Source organism: Pipistrellus kuhlii, unplaced genomic scaffold (genome assembly GCF_014108245.1).
Source record: "Pipistrellus kuhlii isolate mPipKuh1 unplaced genomic scaffold, mPipKuh1.p scaffold_m20_p_18, whole genome shotgun sequence".
Classification (NCBI taxonomy): Eukaryota; Metazoa; Chordata; class Mammalia; order Chiroptera; family Vespertilionidae; genus Pipistrellus; species Pipistrellus kuhlii.
The window spans coordinates 18,235,021-18,256,000 of NW_023425493.1; the positions used below are offsets into that span (position 1 = coordinate 18,235,021).

The 20,980-nt window shown below is 35.6% G+C and overlaps 1 protein-coding gene across 4 annotated transcripts in view; it reads right to left on the minus strand.

Moving 5' to 3' along the window:
- Nucleotides 1-20,980, minus strand: part of CEP350 (centrosomal protein 350) — a 102,654-nt gene that overhangs the window by 19,321 nt on the left and 62,353 nt on the right. For 3 of the 4 annotated variants that reach the window (XM_045583170.1, XM_045583171.1, XM_036441965.2), the window contains 7 exons: nt 19,785-19,931; nt 17,869-18,026; nt 11,304-11,426; nt 10,040-10,239; nt 4,727-4,938; nt 1,923-2,067; nt 999-1,159 (listed from right to left, as the gene is read on the minus strand). In XM_045583170.1, the coding sequence (XP_045439126.1) occupies nt 999-1,159; nt 1,923-2,067; nt 4,727-4,938; nt 10,040-10,239; nt 11,304-11,426; nt 17,869-18,026; nt 19,785-19,931 (1,146 nt within the window). The remainder of the gene's footprint in view (nt 1-998; nt 1,160-1,922; nt 2,068-4,726; nt 4,939-10,039; nt 10,240-11,303; nt 11,427-17,868; nt 18,027-19,784; nt 19,932-20,980) is intronic. The other variant, XM_036441967.2, reaches the window with a different exon arrangement.

Below are 20,980 nucleotides of genomic sequence, written 5' to 3' on the forward strand. Positions count from 1 at the left end.
GGAAAGCAACCAGAGGCAGGGACATTGAAGAGGCTAAACAGACAGTAGAGATCAGAGGTCAAATACTGCCAAATAGTTTGATGGCAGTAGAAATAGGAAAGGACAAGCAAGAAGCTTTATAAAAAGAAATCAATGGCACCTGGTGACTGAATGGATAGGAGAAAACAGAAAGAGGAAGCTATCAAAATCAGGTTTCCAGCCCACAGAATCAAGGAAGGCTGATAGCTTTTGGGAGAAAAGTCAAGTTTAAGAGTTATTTCAGAACCATCCATATAGTACAAAGAGCCATACTAATAAATTGTGTGGCATGAAACATCATTCTTCTAACAATAAAAAAAAAACTTTTTTAAGCAGTAACAGCCTGGCCAGTTTGCTCAGTGGTTAGAGTGTTGGCCTGGACAAGTGTGTTGAAGAATCAATTCCCAGTCAAGGGCAAGTACCTGGGTTGCAGGATTCCCGCCCCCAATGGTCAGGGCATGTGCAGGAGGCAGCCTATAGATGTATCTCCCACGTTAATGTCTCTCTCTTTCCCTCCTCCCCCAAGACCCTCCTTCCTTTCAGCTCTTTCTAAAAAAAAAATAAAAAAATAAAAATAAAAATAAAAATCAATGAAAAAGGGCAGTAATAATTCCAGTAGCTAGAATTATTTACCTAATGGTTCTTTGCTTAAAAAAGCATGGATAGTAATCTTTCTTTCATGGGTATAATCTTTCTTATTCAGAAAAAAAAACACCTTATTATAATACTTTAATTCATTTTAGTATTTATTTTAATACTATTATAATGTTTACTATTAAATAAATAACATTTAATTTAGTGTTATAAGCAAGAGTTTGTTTAGATAGCCTCAGATTTTTATTTTAAGAGTTAAAATAAAATGTGGCATCAAAGTAATACTGAAAAATCCTAATTCATTCCTTTATTCGTATATTAAAAACATCTGCGGCACCACCTCTGCATTAGCCCTGACATGATAAGCGCCTTCCCCCAGGTCTAACCTCTAACTGTTTGATCAGGCTGGCTTCCTGGGCTTTCAGTCTTTCCTTCTGCCTTTTTTTCTGTTCCTTCTTCAACTGGTCCACAACTGATTTTCTTTTCCGCAGCTCATCCTTTAGAGCTCTGATCCTACCTTCAATGTCACTCTGGTCAGATGTAGTTTCTGAAAGAGATATAAATCTTTTATTTAATTTTAACTTAAAAATAAAGTTAACTCAATAACTACTATTGAAAAGCAACAATGTAATATTCCATTTAAACAAAGCCAGTTTAGAAACTAATACAAAATAATATTAAGTAAATGGTCAGTGAAAAATAAATCTAAAAAAAAAAAGGCAAAGTCAACCTAACATTTAAAAAGAAATTTGAGCTTCTGAAAAAAAAATGTATTAGTGATTTGCTATCCTGTTTCATTCATCACCTCCCACCTCTCCTCATAGTCATCATTAATTCATTCAAGAAACGTTTAATAAATACCTACCATATGCAATGCAAAGGACCTGCTAGATTCTGGTGCTATAACCGTTAACAAAACATACTCTCCTTTCCAGGAGTCTGTATTCTAGGAGGGGAGACCTGCTGGATAACATTTGGCTACAACTGATGTGCCACCTGGTTTAACAAGCGGAAACACAAAGCACAATAGGGACACATAAGCATGCCTGACAGAAAAAATACTACAAATGCCAGATGAATAAATGACACGCATTAACACCAGAGAATCTAAGTTTGCCATATTTAGTGTAATTGGGGATATAATTAATGATCAATGAAATTTATATATGAAATTTAATTCTGGCAAGAAAAAAAAGGCTTACTAGTAAATGCAACAAAGGATAACATCATACCAACATATAGTTAGACAAAGCTTATTAAGGAAATTCAAGTATGGTACAAAGTAAAAAACTCTTCTTTATCAGTCTTACCTGACTGTGTCATAGATAATGACTCATCTGACCAACTGTAACTGGGCTGATGGGATCTGACAGGGGGATAACGTTGTCCGCCAATCCTATGACTTCCTTTGCTGGACTCCTGCTTTGACACAGACGAGCAGCTTTTGGGAGGTGACTGTGCAAACAGAAAACTAAATGAGATCTGGTCTGTGAAATAGTTGTAAATTCTATTTAAAACTCCAGATACTAACCAATTAAAGGTATTATTTACAAAGAATTTTAAATAACTCTATGACATAAAAAATGAAAAAACACTTTATAAATTTTATAAAGGATAAGACCTCAATTTTTTAAAGGAAAAGAAAAAAATTATAAAAAATACTTTAAAAGATATTTATAATGAACTAATAATAATTATTGTTTAAGTGATATTACCTCTTATTCTTCTTAATTTAAAACATACTAAATTAGGGTGTTAAAGCTATCTCTTCAACAACAAATTTTGTTTCCTTTGGACATCTCCCCAGAAGTGTAAATGTTGGACCATATGGCGGTTCTCCATCAACAAATAAATGGTACATCATGTATAATAAGATGGACAGACCTTGAGGGCATTATGCTAAGTGAAATTAAGTCAGAGAGAGAGAAAAACAAACACTACATGATCTCACTTGTATGTGAAATCTAAAAAAAGAAAACCAAACTCACAGAAAAAAATAGATCAGATTTGTGGTTACCAGATATGGAGGATGGGGAATTAAAGAATTGAGTGAAGGTGGTCAAATATTGGGTCTAGTAATAATTAATGTCGTTTTTAAACATTCGTTTAAAACCTTGCTTGGCGTTGACTTGTATTGACATAACCTTCAAACACGTGGTATCTACAGAACGTGTGAAGTGCAATTAACAAGTTTTGCTTGAAAAAGTTTGTGTTTGGTTTGGTTTTTGTTGCAAAACTAGGGCTAAGAAGATGGCGGATGAAGAGCATATTCGGCACTGCATGCTTTACGAGTTCCAATTAGGAAGAAAAGCAAGTGAGGCTGCAAAAAACATCTGTAGTGCTCTTGGTCAAGATGCAGTTAGCGCCAGAAAATGCCAGCGTTGGTTTGAGAAATTTCGCGAGGGAAATTTTTCGTTAGATGACAAGAGTGGTTGAGGCCGTGTGTCCAATTTTGATCAAGAAGCTCTTCAAGCTCTTTTGGTGCAAAATCCTCAACTTACCCAACAAGAGCTTGCGATAACTTTAAATTGTTCACAAAAAACAATTTCCAATCAATTGCGTGCACTTGGCAAAGTCCAAAAGTTTGGAAAATGGGTTCCTCATGAGTTGACCGACAACAACCGTAATCAAAGAGTCACAATTTGCAGTTCGCTCCTCTCTCGTCAAAACCGTTTGCCGTTTTTAGAGCAAATTGTTACCGGAGATGAAGAATGGGTGCTGTATGTTAATTTGAAAAGGCGGCTTCAATGGTTGGACAAAAATGAGGCTCCGCAGCCCACGCCAAAACCTGACTTGCATGCGAAAAAAGTGATGTTGTGTGTTTGGTGGAATTTTAAAGGAATTCTTCATTATGAACTTTTACCATCTAACCAAACCATTACAAGCGCAGTGTATAGTGCCCAATTGGAAAGGTTAGCCCAAGCTTTAAGAGAAAAAGAACCCGCGCTAATTAATCGGAAGGGCGTAATTCTTCACCACAATAACGCACGACCGCATACTGCAAGAATCACTGCTGAAAAACTGCGCCAGTTGGAATGGGAAGTTCTCCCTCAACCTGCATATTCTCCTGATATTGCCCCTTCCGATTACCATTTGTTTCGTTCTTTGCAAAACTTTCTTCTTGGAAAAAAATTTAATAATGAAGAATGCCTCAAAAATGCATTGACCGAATTTTTTGCATCAAAATCACAAGAATTTTACAACAGAGGGATTAAAATGCTTCCTGAGCGTTGGGCACAAGTAGTAGAAAACAACAGCAACTATATTGTTGATTAAATTTTGTTGTATTGTTTAAATAAATTCGATTTAAAAAAGTATTAGAAAACGACATTAATTATTACTAGACCTAATAGAACAATTATAAACATTATAGAGCAGTTATAAGCTACATTACAGAAAAGACACACTGTTTAAGTTCTTATTGTTTCTATTATTATGACAAAGCAGACTTTAATAACAACTTGTGATATTCCCAATATTATCTTTCCTATACCTTCAATATTAACAGACTTAATAGCATATAATTTTATATCTGTCACTAAAGCAAAAGGTCAAATATTTATAAATCTTTAGGAGTCAACAAAAAGCTTTATTTTTGCTCTAATGTCATATACAATATGTTACAGGTATAAATGATAGATGACACTGCCATTAGCAACAAGACTATAACTATTAATAATATACATTTTAGACAGTTTTTTCTTAAAGCTTTATGATATCCTATATAATAAGAGGCTAATATACAAATCAACTGAATGGTGGAATGACAGGTCACTATGATGCGCATTGACCACCAGGGGGCAGACGCTCAATGTAGGAGCTGCCCCCTTGAGGTCAGTGCACTCCCACAAGGGGAGTGCCCCTCAGCCAGAAGCCAGACTCATGGCTGGTGAGTGCAGTGGCAGTGGCAGGAGCCTCTCCTACCTCAAGGCAGAGCTAAGGATGTCTGACTGAAGGCTTATGCCCGCTCCCCCCAGTGGGAAGCGGGCATATGCTGTCAGTCGAACAGCCCCCAAGGGCTCCCAGACTGCGAGAGGGTGCAGGTCAGGGACCCCCATCCTGCGAGTGCAGGAATTTTGTACACTGGGCCTCTAGTAAATATATATTAACTTACATGTTTGCTAGGAGAAGTAGAAGATTCCAGTTCTTGTGAAAAAACCATGTCTTCAGTAAGTATACTGTGATCTGGACTACCAGGCTGCTCCTGAACTATGGACTCCGAATGTCTATATTCAACAGCAGGGCTGCCCAATTCTTCTGGAATAGAGCTTTCACTGTGCAGATGAGAGTAGGAAAGTACTGGTGATTCCGTCTCACTTGCTAGTTCTAGAAATAGAGGGTGAAAACAAGAAAAAGTACACAATCTTGGTCAATGGAAATATCCCACTGTTATACTTTATATTTATTTTTAGCATAATTTCACTAGTTGTATTTAAATATAAGTTTTTAGTCCTATCATTTAATGAACTGCATTTATTTACTATAAAGTCTATTAGTCTAATTAAGAATTTTGGCCCACACAAACTGAGAGATTATATATAACATGTAATCAGCAATGACAGTTACTGACACCCTCAGTGTTTGTGAAGATGAAGAGCAATTACAACTCTTATATTCAGTGGTTCAATAACTTTGTTAGACAATTTGGTAGAATTTGGAAAAGATGAAAACTCTGATCTAGCAAATCTACTCCTCAGTATACATCCTAGAGAAATCTTGCATATAAACAGCAGTAGATATATACAGGGTCAGTAGCAGGATTGTTATAATGGTGAAAAACTGGAAGAAATGCAAATGTCTACTGACAGTAAAAATAATAAATTATGGTATATTTATACAATGAAATGCTACATAGCAATAAAAATTAATAAAATATGGCTTATGCACCAATGGAGATACACTCTAAACTTAAATTAGCACTTTCAGAATTTGTAGCACTGTCTTGCCTCTGGAATTTCCTGTCCATTGTGGCCTGTGCTCTTTCTAAGAAAATAGAAATATGTTTGACACTAGATAAGAAATTCCTTTTATTTTTGACTTTTACCCAAGGATATGCTCTTTGAAAATTGATTTTTAGAGAGAAAGAAAGAGAGAGATATAGATAAATAGAGACAGACAGACAGACAGACAGACAGACATGGACTGACTGCCCCATGTACACACCCAGACTAGGGATAGAACCAACCCACAACCTAAGTATGTGCCCTGACTGGGAATCAAATCACAATCTTTTGGTACATGGGACAATGCTCCAATCAACTGAGCCACTCAGTCAGGGCTAAGCAGAAAATTCTTGACATTATCTATATATATATATATATACATACATATATAAAAGCCTAAGTGACTATTATGACTGGTCAACCTAATGACCAGTGAACATGATGCTCACTGATCACTAGGGGGCAGATGCTCAACGCAGAAGCTGCTCCTGGTGGTCAGTGTACTCCCACAGCCAACTTTTTCTTTCTTTCTTTCTTTTTTAAAAAATATATTTTATTGATTTTTGTACAGAGAGGAAGAAAGAGGGATAGAGAGTTAGAAACATCGATTACAGAGAATCATCGATCAGCTGCCTCTTGCATGCCCCCTACTGGGGATGTGCCAGCAACCAAGGTACATGCCCTTGACTGGATTCGAACCTGGGACCTTTCAGTCCGCAGGCCGACGTTCTATCCACTGAGCCAAACCGTTTCGGCATCATTTTGAAATTCTTCTCCCCCCCCCCCTTTTGCCTTTCTCTTATTTTTTAAGTCGTAAAAATAATACAAGAACATAGTAGAAAACAATCTTGAAACTGGGCAGATGTATGTAAAGCGATTAGTTTATACAATTATCCCCAAGCACTTTCATTGGCCCAATTTCCAATTTCCAGTCAAGTAGGGTTGCTTTGTGTGTCTTTCTAGACCTTTTACTATATAACCCGAGTTTTAAAAAATTAATTTTTTTAAGTTGTGGTAATACACCTAACAAAATTTACAATCTTAACCACTTTTAAGCATTCAGTTCAGTGAAATTAAGTACATTCCCATTGTTGTACAACCATTAGCACAAGAACTTCTTCATCATCTCAAATTGAAATGCACTTTTAACTGTCCATTCTCTCCTCTTCTCCCCAAAGGCCCTAGCAACAATGATTTTACTTTCTATCTCTATGAATTTGACTATTCAAGGGTACCTCATATAAGTGGAGTCTAAGCGAACAACTAAATAAAAGCCTAAGCGAACAACTAAATGGTTGACTGGTCGCTATGACACTCATTGACCACTAGGAGGCAGACGCTCAACAGAGGAGCTTCCCCTGGCCGTCAGTGCACTCCTACTGTGGGATGTAGACCACCCAGTTGACCATCAGGTGCAAGATGCAGGGCTCACAGCTGGCAACTGCACCCCAGAGACCACTGTGGAGCAGCAGCAAGCCTATGGAGCAGAAGAGGCAGGCAGGAGCAGCAGGCAGCACTAGACTGCTGGTTTCAGCCTGATCCCTGCAGGCTACAATGAGATACCCCACCAGTGCATAAATGTATGCACCAGGCCTCTAGTAATAAAATGTCTTTTTAAGACTGGCTTAACTCACTTAGTATAATGTCTTCAAGATTCATCAATGTTATAACATGTGTCAGAATTTCCGTCCTTCTTAAGGCTGAATATTCCATTGCATATAGGTACCACATTTTATATATCTATTCATCTACTGATAGACACCAGATTGCTTTTATCTTTTGGCTATTGTGAATAATGTTGCTATAAACATGAGTGTGCAAATCTCTTAGAAAAGTTATTTTCAGTTCTTCTCAGTATATACCCAGAAGTGGAATGGCGCTCTTTGTTTCACCTACATGAGGTTTAATTAGTATTGTAAATGGCTTGAATGATGACACCCCCCCTTCCCCCACCCCCAAGACATCTAATCTTATTTGGAAAAAAGGTCTTTGCAGATGTAATTAAGGATCTCGGGATGAAATCATCCTAGATTATGTGTGTATATCCTAAATCTAATGACAAGTTTATGAGACAAGAGAAGACAGACACAAAGATGATTACGCGAGACTGGAATTATGTAGATACAAGGAATGTCTATAGCTTAGCCACCAGAAGCTAGGAGAAGGAATAAAAGAATTGTCTCCTGGAATCAAGAGTCCCTCCAACACCTTGAGTTTGTACTTCTGGCATCAAGTAAGAAAATAAAAAACTTTTTAAGCTACCAAATTTGGGAAATGTATTCAGGTATGCAATGGCATTTCTTTATGGTTTTTATGCCCTGATACTAATGAAGTTGAACATCTTTTCATATGTTTATTAACTATTTGGAGTTCTTCATTTGTGAAGTATCTGCTCTTTTGTCTACTTAAAAAAAAAAATATTCTTTATTTTTTAACCCTCAACAGAGGACATGCCTAGAGAGAGAGAGAAACAGTGATATGAGAAACATCCATCAGCTGCCTTCTGTACATGCCTTGACTGGGGACTGAACCTGCAACCCAGGTATGTGTCATGACCAGGAATCGAACCAGCCACCTTTCAGGGTACAGGCTGACAATCAACCAACGGAGCCACTCCGGCCAGGCTGCCTATTCTTTTTGTTTTTTTAAACATAGTTGGCATTTTCTCTTTCACTCACAGGAGTTGCTTATATATGCTTGATACTATCCCTTTGTCAGTCAGATGTGTTGCAAATCTCTTACCTTGTTTTACTTTATGGCGTATTAATGAATAGAAATTCTTAATTTATTGAAGTTGAATTTACCATTTTTTTCCTTTATGTTTTTTGTTTTGCATAGCATGTTAAATCTTGCCCTCCCCTGGGTGTCACAAAAATACCTCTCCAATACTGTCTTCTAAAAGTTCTATAGTTTTGTCACATAAAAGCTTCTTTAACCCTTGAGATGGATCTTTTTATATTGTCATGTAGGGATCCAACTTCATTTCTTTTCTCCCACAAAAAATTATTGGAGAGTCCCTTCTTTTTTCACTAGTCTGCAAAGTTACCTGCCAAAAGTAAAAAATTTTTTTTCAGGGCTGTTTAATAGTCCATTTGTCCTCTGTACAAATGTCATATTGTTTAAATTATTATACTTTTAAAAGTCTGCTATCTGGTTAAATAAGTTCTTGCATTTTGTGGTTCTTTTTTAGGAGTGTCTTTGCTTTTTGGTCCTATGCTCTTTCATATAAATTTTTAAATTGGGCTTATTAAACTTTATGATGAGATCTTGTTGGGTTTCTGATTTTAATTGTCTTTAATCTATATATTCAGGGAGACTTAACAAGTTTATGATACTGAATCTGTGAATATGGAAAGCTTTCCATTTATTTTGGTCTTTTCTAATGTCTCAATAAAATTTTTAATTATATAAACAATCATGTATACTTTTTGTAATATTTATTCTTTAGTACTTCATACTTTTTATTTCTATTATAAATGGTATTTCTTTTAAAAATTAGATTTTTCTAACCAATTTCAGCTAGTCTATATACATGTAATTGAGTTTTATTTGTGAATTTTATATCCAGTAACCTTGCTAACCTCACTTATTAATTCTAATAACTGTCATGTGAGTGCTAGATTTTCTATGTGCATAGTTCTATCCGTAATAATGGAGAGTTTTGCTTTTTCCTTTTACTTCTTAGTTCAGCGGTCGCCAACCGGTGGTTCATGGACCACTGGTGTCTGGGAGGTCCAAAAGGTTGGCGACCACTGCCTTGGGTGAAAATAAACATCTTTGGCCCTAGCCAGTTTGGCTCAGTGGATATAGCATTAGCCTGTAGAACAAAAGGTCCAGGGTTCGATTCTGGTCAAAGGCACATACCTTGGTTGCAGGCTCCTCCCAGCCCAGGCCCTGGTTGAGGCTCCTGCAGAAGGCAACCAATCTATGTTTCTCTCGATGTTTCTCTCTGTCGTTCCCTCTCTCTTTCACTCTCCCTAAAAAAAGAAGAAAAAAAAAAAAATCAATACTACAAAAAATAAAAATAAAAAAGGCATTTTAGTCTTATTTCCAAATCCAGTGGGAAAGCCTTCTATGTTTTATCATTAAGTATGATGTCTGTTTTAGGACTGGCTTGTGCTTTATTACAAATGCTTTTTGGATTTTAGATTAAGTGCCTTTTTTGAATCCACTAAGATATCATGGATTTTTTTCTCTTTAATTTGTCTAAGTCATTCACCACATTATCAATTTTTTAACGTGTTAAACTCCACTTGGTCATAAAATACCCTATTTCCATTTCATGGAATTTACTAATTTCTTCTAATTTTTCAAGTATATTAGCATAAAGTTATTCACAATATTCTCCCAACTTTCCAATTTCTGTAGCAAATGTAGATATATGGCCTTCATCACCCTTAATCATTCACATTTTTAAACAATAATGAAGTAACTTGTTATATTAGGCTTTAGTTTGTAGTCTGAATACAGTCAGTATTTATTACCTTTCTGTTCTGTTCTCTGGTCCTCCAATTCTTTCTTAGGAGTTTTAGGTTTTATTAATTCTTTGTCCCAGGCAGCCAACGCTTGTTTTTCCATCTGACGAATTTCTGCTTCCTCTGCATCTAAACGTCGCTTCCATTCTAACAGTTCTTCTGCGTGTTGTCGCCGTTGCATTAGTTTTTGCTCCCGCTTTGTCAGAAACCTATGGTCACACCATGAAGAACAGTGAGAGAACAAGTGTACAGGCAGAGATCATTTTGAGGGTGCTATCACTCAGCACCTTATCAACAAGCTGTGTAAGAAAGAGCATTCACACTAGTTCTCTAAAAAAAAGTTTGCGATAACAGAGGCTTTGATAAGTCAACTTAGAAAATGAGAGAATTATGTTTTACTTGTAATTTTAAGAGTAGCAAAGGAGAAAAGGATGATAATTCAGGGGGAAAAATCTTGAGAACATCTGCACAACCATGACTGATAATATATATTCATTTTTCATAGGCGATTATTTTTCATAAGGAATTTTTTCCGAAGGCTCAGGCCAGAAAACACAAATGCAAAACAACAAAGACCAAAACAACAACAAAAGAAATTCCAAAGCCCCCAAACAAGCAAACAAACAAAAACATGTTTATGTCCCTTTTCAAACGCAGCCTGGTTTTGCCTCAGGTATAGTGAGTTGGTACCCATTACCTAAGAGATACAATGTCAAGTGTCACTCTGTTTTTCACAGAGAAAACACTGAGCACCACAGTCAGGTGTGAAATGTATATAAACATAACTGTTTATTTACTAGAGTAAAGGATATACCAAATGCCTGAAATTTCTCAATTTAGCCTGATCTTTGAAATTAAATAGCCCAGTATATCTTAGCTCCAAAATATTAGGAGAAATTACCAATTAAGGATAAGTTTTTTGTTCTGTCCTCAAATGTAGATGCCATAGCTAAATAAAAGGTGGGCTGCTTATATTAGTGGAATTAGATCTGCAATGGTAGCTAATTAACAAAATGCACCCATGCATCCAAGAAACACTTAATAAAAAGCACAGGAACTGTCACTCCACTCCTTGAACAGCCAGCATGTTAAATTAATTTAGAAACAAAAAGCTGAAATCTATGGGACATTTGACAAGAGGCCTCTATGCTGTTATGACAAACAAAACAAACAAACAAAAACACAAACAAAAAAAAGAGAGAAAAGCAAATAAAACAAACAGAAAGAACAGAGCATGCTCTATCAAAGAGTGCACTGAAAAAGGTGCAGTTACCTGACCAACTGGTTGTAGATATACAGCTGGAATTTGGGATGAAGGTTGGGAAAACAGACACTGAGAGAGGCCCAGTGATGAGACGTAAAGACAGAGAAGAAGTAGTGAACAGGAGAGCAGTGTCTACAAAATAAGGAGGAAGATTTTAAAACCAAGAGATCAAGAGGCAGAAAGAATGAGAAAGGGAAAGCATAAGACTGAGTGAGGAACTTTTCATATGTTTCCAGGAGAACATTATAAGCTACTCAGTTAAAGCAAGTGTTATACTGTGTGAAACATAAAACATGTACTTTTTATAGACCTTACCAATGATTTCTGAATAAACGTGTCTTTCTTCTCACATGCTGCTTAACCATTATCTACACTTTTAAATAATTTACTTGTTTGTTAGTAATGAGAAGTACATTCTGCAGCTAAATAAATGTTCCCATAAGCTTTAGCATAAAGTACAATTATGGCTGTGAACCTATGTATCAGCAATTCTACATACATATGTAATCCTGAGCAAGTGATTTTTATATCTGTGCTTTGTCATTTTTCATAAAAATACCTTATATTTGTACTTTATATCTGTACTTATATTTTAAGCTTGAAATTAAACAAAAAAGCACTACATTTGCCTTACTTAATCTTATCATGATCAACTTGAAAATAATAATTTAGAAAATCAACTTACAGTAAAAAATGCACTATTTAACTCTACCACAAAAAAACTTACTGCTACTGACAGGACTAGGTAGAGGTTTCTTACTTTGTTTTTAACAAAGGCCCCCTTGAATAATGATACTGAAATACAATATCCATCCTATAAAATATCAGGACACATAATTAAGAATAAACTAAGTTAATTCCAGTTTTAAAAATCATGCTGTGGACAGCTCAATCACAAGGTTAAAGGTAAGAAAATTACATGTTAAAGTTACAAAAATAGCAAAAATCCACTAGTTTCCCTTCTTTTTAAATAACAAACAGATCACTAGATACATGAAAGAATAAATAAGTCAAGTAAGTTTGGAAAGGCTAATTCTCTTTGACAGAGCATGCTCCTGTTCACATGCACACAACAATAACTTGTGGATCAAGGCAACATTAATTGCCTTGGAAGGGCAAGGAATAATATCAGCACGTCACAGAAGTGAGAAAATCTAGGTATTATATAAATCCAGCCAGTCATTTGGATTTTTAAAAGTATGCACAGTCTTTTCCATGTATATATTTTTAGAAAACAGACTACCTCAAGTCTGTTTTCTGTATACAACTTAGTATTTAACCTCTCTTTCATTTACATACACACACACACCTGGATTGCCTTGATTTTCTGCACCAAAGTTTGAGGAAAATAATTTTTCCAAATTTCAGTAAGGCACTGCAATCTTCCTTGCCATTCTTTAATGCAAGAACATATAATAAACTTATTTTGATGCCAATTATCAAAATACTATGCGAAAACACATTTACTTGGCAAAAGGTCCAAAAAAAAAATCTATTCATAACACTCAGATTTCACCCACCCTCTTATTAAGTGTATAACCGCTAAATGCATGCATGACCTAGTACAAAAAGTAGAATATTGAAACATGTGAAATAAACTGTAAAAAGATACAATTTAATTTTTTTGTCCAGCCAATAAAGGATAATTTTCTCTATTAAAACAAAAAGTAATCTTTTTCTTCATTTGTAAAGATTAAGCATATTCAAAAGCTCTAGGTTAGAAATGAACAAAAGAAGAAAGGGTTAACAGAAAAAAAATAAAATAAAGAAATATACAAGAAAAGTTTAACTTAAATTTAGAACTTCTTCCTAGAACATATATTTCCTTATTTGATATATGTACATTTTAGAAATCAATAGTATCTTTTATTTTATTTTTTAAAATATATTTTATTGATTTTTTACAGAGAAGAAAGGAGAGGGATAGAGAGTTAGAAACATCGATGAGAGAGAGACATCGATCAGCTGCCTCCTGCACATCTCCCACTGGGGATGTGCCCACAACTACGGTACATGCCCTTGACTGGAATCGAACCTGGGACCTTTAAGTCCACAGGCCAATGCTCTATCCACTGAGCCAAACCAGTCTCGGCAAAGAGTATCTTTTAAAAGCTAAACTAAAGTTGAGAGAAAAGCACAGTATTTCACACTATATTTAACAATCCTTCAAGATGCTGCACCAGTAAGAAATAAACTTTGTGACTTATAGAGACATAAAAGCCCACTAATAGAAAATGCTGCTAATACACTTTATATTGTAGTTGTGAAGGCATTACCCCAACAAGGCCTCTGACAGTAAGAAAAGTGTACTAGGATTAGATGTATGATAGATTTAATGGAGTATGAAGATTATTATGTTCCTACTAGAGGTCAGTGGGTTCCCTCTGCGTGGCCTGTGAGGACTGGGCCGAAACCGGCAGTCCAAGGCTGCCTGCTGCTCCTGCTCATCCTGGCCCCAGTGTGCCTGCCACTGCCGCTCAGTAGGCTTACTGCCGTGCCTTGCATCTGGCACCCATTGGTCAGCTGCATAGTGCTCCTGCTGTAGGAGTGCACTAACTACCAGGGAGCAGCTCCTGCATTGAGAGTCTTCCTCCTGGTGGCCAGTGCGCGTCATAGCAACTGGTTGACTGGTTGAACAATTGCTTAGGCTTTTATATATAGAGAATACAGAAGATAATATTTAATCTTAAGAAATTCATGAGTCATTTTTAAAGTCAATTTCACACTCTAAACTTGAGCTATGCAGCTATTCAGCTCCAGCAATCAACCAATGGGTCTTTTTCCAGTTTTAATAAATACTATTTAGAAGTCTCAGTTTCTATATATTATACTTAGATAACTTTAAGTCATCAATGTAGTTTTTTAAAAATTCTTAGGTTAAAAGCAGATAGGCCAACTTAATTCAACTTTAACTTTAGTTGGCTGAAATTCAGAGAGCAGGGTTCCAGTTCCAGCTCTGCCATTTGATGTGTGTGAGACCTGGGACCAGTTACTTAATCTCTGTCAGCATCATTCCTTCCTGTAAAACTAAGGGACTATATTAGATGACTTCCCTAAAAACCCTTCTAGTAACAGCATTTTATGGTTCCTTCTTCCTCCATTTAAGTATCTCCTTACACTTTAAAAATATATATATTTTATTGATTTTTTACAGAGAGGAAGGGAGAGGGATAGAGAGTGAGAAACATCGATGAGAGAGAATCATCGATCAGCTGCCTCGTGCATACCCACTATTGGGGACGTGCCCGCAACCAAGGTATATGCCCTTGACTGGAATCAAACCTGGGACATTTCAGTCCGCAGGCCGACGCTCTATCCCCTGAGCCAAACCGGTTTCAGCCTCACACTTTTTTAATACAACAAAACTGCTAGGCCATGTGACATAAATTAGAGCCTCTCCCCCCACCTCCACTGAGCTTTTATAACTATAAGTTGTCCCAACATATTATAAAATCATATAATTTGAAAGAGCAAAATTAGAATCTAAATTTTTAAATGAAACAACTAGTTCTAAAATCATTTGGTTCTGAAAATATTAAATAAAAATCTAATATCCTAAATCATTTTAAAATTCTTTCTGCCTCTAGGATTCATTAATTTTATATTGTTATAAGTAAAAATAAAATTTATTTTAAGTTTAAAAATAGATTCTTTCAAGTCTCTAAGTATTTCCTCTCTTTTTTTCTTGAATTTATTGGGGTGACATTGTTTAATAAAATTATATAGGTTTTAGGAGTACAATTCTATATCACCTATATACTATATTGTGTTTACCACCCCAAGTCAAGTCTCCATCACCATTTATCCCCACAATATTATCTTCTACCTCCCCTAGTCCTTAAAACATTCTTAATGATATTCAAAAAGAAAGATAAATGAGGATAACTGATGTAAAAGAAAATGCAGTCTAGTAATTTTTTCCTATAGAAAATTCTATTTAATTACTTAACATTAATAATTTGCATATACTATCCAATAAGCAGGGAATATGCTAATTGGCCCTCACGCCATTGCAAAGATGGTGGTGCCCACAGCCAATAAGGGAATATGCTGACTGCCCCGCCCTCAAAGATGGCGGTGCCCACAGCCACAATATGGAGGCGCCCAGTCCCCTCAGCCCTGCCAGGGCAACAGACATGCAGCCACTCCATGCTCCTGCCTCCAGAGTCTCCCAGCCCCCTCAGCCCCACAGCCGCCCAGAGCTGGCCCGAGGCGCAGGCAAGCCTCAGAAGATGGCAGCTGCTCAGAGCCTTCTGAGGCTCAGGTAACCAGGGCCAGCAGAGGCTTGCGCTGCCAGCAGTGGCAGCAGCAGAGGTGTGATGGGTCGTTGCTTTCCCCTGATTGCCAGGTCACCTCCTGCCCTTGAGGGTTCCCAGACTAAGAGAGGGGATAGGCTGGGCTGAAGGTACCCCTTCCAGTGCATGAATTTTCATGCACAAGGCCTCTAGTACTTAAATAAGTAAAATAAGATGGGTATATTATTCCTATCTAGAAAATAAATAAAATAAAAGTATATTAACAAATTATCAGGATTTACTCAGCTACTACACTCAGTCTAGAATATTCTTTATAAAAATTATATTCCTAATTTAAGGCAATATGTGTTACATTCTTTAAAATCCTAATTAAAATATCTTCTTTAATTAAATATCAAAAGCCTTCCCTTGCATGTTAAATCCTTAACTTTCTTAAATTCATCAGATATAGTGAAGATTTCAATATTAGTCAGGCAATACCATAAATAATTTTTGGTTTTGTTTTGCCTTCATTAAATAAATTTTATTTTTCAATTGCAGTTTAGATTTATTATTATTTTGTACTAGAGGCCCAGTGCATGAAATTTGTGCACTGGGTGGGGAGAGGCCTCTCAGCCAGCCTGCGCGCTCTCACAGTCCAGCAACCCTCAGGGGATGTCTGACTGCTGAGGAGGCAGGAGAAGCTCCCACCACAGCCACTGTGCTCACCAGCCATGAGTCCAGCTTCTGGCTAAGTGGCACTCCCACTGTGGGAGAACACAGACAACCAGGGGAAGCTCCTGCATTGAGCATCTGCCCCCTGGTGGTTAGTGCACATCATAGCAATCGTTCATTCCGCTGTTTGGTCAATTTGCATATTAGCCTTTTATGATATAGGATTTCAATAAATTTCTATTTGAAAAAGCCTTAATTAGTCTATTCCTTGGAAATCATCCAAAAGGAATACTTAGACATTGATGAATATTTGGTTTTACCCCTTATATTTTTAAAATTTGTATTTATTTTTAAACTTATTTTTATAATCACCTCGGGTATTTTTAAGTTATGAAATGCCAATATTAAATTTTAAAATGCAATTTCAGCCAGGCTGGTATGGATCAGTGGTTAAGCATTGACCCAGGAGCCAAGAGGTTGCCGGTTTGATTACTGGTCAGGCACATGCCGGGTTTCACACTTAATATCTGGTAGGGGGTGTAAATGAGGCAACCAATTGATGATGTTTTTCTCTCATCAGTGTTTCTATCTCTCTCCCTTCTTCTCTAAAAAACAAAAAAAAAATCAATAAAAACATACTTTTTATAAAAAGAAATGCAATTTCAACTAAAGCAATGATGTGCCAATGTATAAATGTAATAGTTATTAAAATTTGACTTACAACACCTTAGTTGTTCAGAAACTAATTAAATCATAGGTTAATTTAATGAATGTAGAGCATTATTTTGAATATAGAGCATATTTATGAATACAGAGCATTATTACATTTAGTGATGTATGGTACACTGCCAAAGGATATCAAGATACAACTTAAATTCAACCTGTGGTTCAAATTGCTAACTTAAAATAAAATGGCAATCAACAAAAATTTGTTATGTGTTTCCTTCCATATTTAAAAGTAGAGGTTCTTCTTTAATCAAAGATAGGGTCCACTAGCAGCTAATTTACATATTAATAAAATGTATACCAAAAAGAGTAAACTCTCACATAAATGTTATTTTACATGGTCAAAGGGGACATACAACTGAGCTACCTTTAAGTAGCTTCTTTAAAAGAGCCTTTAGAAACTAATACTTACAAATGTTTTAAAAGAATGACAGAGTAACAAATCACTCAACATCCCAAGAGAATTTTAGTCTTTGTAGTTTCAATTGAGTAATCCACACCTACTCACAAGGTTAAATTTCTCTCTTCTATTGGAATAAGCCTGAGAGTTGTCAGAAAGCCACAGGAGAAGATCTCAGGACATACCATTAATTAATTGCTTCCCAAAGTCAGGAGACCTGTCCTCAGATTTCAAAGAAAGTATAAATTTCACACTTACTCATAACTTTTGGTAAAAGAAAGGAGAAAACATTGTCATATGTATATGTGCAATTACTACTTTTGATTTTAAAGATAAGAAACGTGGCTATATTAGAAATAAGAATATTTGCTTTATAAATCAGATCTATAGTTAACTAATTTGTAGACTGATAATCATTCTAAAATGATACTGAATCCATAAAATACTGTTATATCAAACTAATCTAATGAAGTATATTAAAAATATTTTTTAATGCTACTTTCAATGAAAACAGGAACTATTTATGAAAATGAATTACTTTTCATCCATGTGGCTTCTCATTTTCTTCAGTTTCTGCATAATGCTGCTAGTTTCACTGCTGGAGATGGAAATGGGGGAAGGACTTCGGGTCTCCACGTCAGTTGGACCAGGACTAATTGCCTTATTATCCTTTGTGTCATCATCACTATGAGAGTCCTACAAAGCAGGGGGATAAAGTTTTACACTTTTACCGAAATTTAAGATCTTAAAGTGATCATAAATACTGTCATTATAAACAAAAATTAAGTTTATATCCAAAACAGTATTTATAAAATAGCTGAAATTATGGTATTATTTGGAAGACAAAATTATATTACATACTTAAAACTGATTAAAATATAAATTTTATGTTGTGTGTATTTTACATTTATTTATAACAAATAAATATTTTTTTAAGAAGTAAAAAATTTTTTTAAAAAACTTCTGCTTTTAGTAATCTGGTATCTAAATGTCCTCTCTAATTTAATATATATAAAAATTATATATATTCCTCAAAATGAATATAAAATTACAGACATTGTAACTATATAAAATATATGTATAGACACACAAATGAATGGAACATATAATTATTTTAATCATACCGATGGATAGATCTTTTTCTTTAAATATTCCTTATAGAAAACAATGTTTTTACAAATTAAAAAGTTTATAATAGCCGAAACTGGTTTGGCTCAGTGGATAGAGCGTCAGTCTGTAGACTGAAAGGTCCCAGGTTCGATTCCGGTCAAGGGCATGTACCTTGGTTGTGGGCACATCCCCAGTAGGAGGTGTGTAGGAGGCAGCTGATCGATGTTTCTCTCTCATCAATGTTTCTAACTTTCTATCCTTCTCCTTTCCTCTCTGTAAAAAATCAATAAAATATATATATTTTTAAAAGTTTATAGTAAAACATTTAGGAATCATAAATAGAGTTTAATAAATATATTATAACTAATGAACAAAAATAAAACTTTAATTGCTTAGTAAGACCTTCCTACAAATAATCATTTATTCTCTACTTTTTTTGGAAGCTGGGTAGGAACAATCATGACTTTTTATTTTATGAACAATACAAAGCAGAGGCCTTCTCCTTCCTCAATGATTCAGTCCTAAAATCATTAGGTGGAACAGAACAAGGTGGAGAAAACCAAAGGGTCTGAAAGTGAGGTGTTCCAACCTGAGTGGGATGAAGAGCATCTAATGCAGGAGAGCGGCCTAAGTGGAAAATAAGAGCCCACGTCGGGCAATGGGGATGTCCAGTGGGACATGGCAAACCAGGAGCCCAGAGCGAGGTGGGCTTCCCAGAGAACACAGTCTGTGTCTTTACTGAATTATATATCATTATGTTAACATTGAATAGCTGAAATAAGTTTCGTATAAATAGTAAAAACAGTCTCATTAATTCTAAGGAATGTATCTGGATTGATGAGAAATAACAAGGTTCTCTGTTTCAACTGAGTTCATAAATGGAAACCATTTTTAAACTAATATATGAGGTATGTATATCTTTCAAAACTTGAACATTCCAAAGCAAAAAAGAAAAAAAAAAATACTATCCCTGTACATAAAGGCACATACATAAAACTTTACCCTAGTTCAGTGGTCAGCAAACTCTTTAGTCAACATAGCCAAATATCAAAAGTAAACGACTGAAACTTCTTTTGAGAGCCAAATTTTTTTAAACTTAAACTTCTAATGCCACTTCTTCAAAATAGATTCGCCCAGGCCGTGGTATTTTGTGGAAGAGCCACACTCAAGGAGCCAAAGAGCCTTGGCTCGTGAGCCGCAGTTTGCCGACCAGGGCCCTAGTTCATCATGTATCACAGTGCTAGTGATAAGGGTACCCATCATATCAGAAAATGAGGCAGGGCTAGATATTAGCAAGCAGCATGAGGCCAAAAACAAAGAAATAATAATTTCATGTTGATTTACCAATTTATTTTCCCCTGCAGACTTTAACTTCTCCTGCAGTTTTATGGTTGTCTGTCGGATCCTTTCTATCTCTTCCTGCTGTTTAAGAATCAGTTGTCTTTCCTTCCGAGCTGCCTTATTGGCTTCTTGAAGACGTTTAATTTCTGCCTAAGGTTTAAAGAGTTAGGAGAGGCACTGAGATTTGGAGGAGAAAAGTCCAAAGTAATATTTTAAAAAGAGAATCCAACCATCACATTTACGTAACAAGAATAAATATACAGTATTTCAAGATAAAAGTAATATTGAGAGAGAAACCAAGATGGCAGCATAGGTAAACACCTGAACTGCTGCCTCGCACAACAATTTCAAAACTACAACTAAAAGATAAAACGGACATAATCCAGAACCACAGGAAGGCTGGCTGAGGGGAAATTCTACAACTAGAAGGGAAGAGAAAAGCACATTGAGACTCAGAGGAGCTGCAGAAGTAAAGTGCAGAGGTACAGAGGCGTGTTATTTTATGGCCCTTAAAAACGTTTGTTTTGTTTTTTTTACCCTTAAAAGTTTTAAATTTGCTTTCAAAACAGAATTGTCTACACTTAAAATGCCACCAAAAACATGTAAGACTACATTTCACCAAACTCTCTATAGAGGATATTATTAAGCTCTCTATTGCTAATTAAGTGAGCAAAAGATGATACACTTCACTTTTAATAAATGTTAAAATTTAACGTGGATTGTCCTTTTTTTCAAAAATGTTTTAATCTGTTTTCTTGTCAATAAAAATAAACATTATAAAGACATTAACAATTTGTTACTTATAATTTCTTGCACTCCTATTTCCTAGGTAAACGAAAAGAAAAAAAAAGTTATTTAAGAAGTAATCCGGAGGGAAGGTATGTATGGGGGGGGAGGGGCAATGTTAAAATATGTACACAAATAATAATTTAATAAAAAAATGTAAAAGAAAAAAAAAGAAGTAATCCAACATATAACTCAGGTCAATTAAGTTCATTGACCATCTAACAAAGTAGTAACTAGCAACAAGTCAATAAGGGAAAAGAATCTATTGATTCCATACTGACCAGGCAATAATAAATATATTTACATATGTTATTGCATTCAGTCTTCACAATCACCATATGAAGTCTATATAATCTCACTCCTACAGATAAGGAACTTAAGTCTTAGAGAGTTGCTTAAACTTGACTATGATT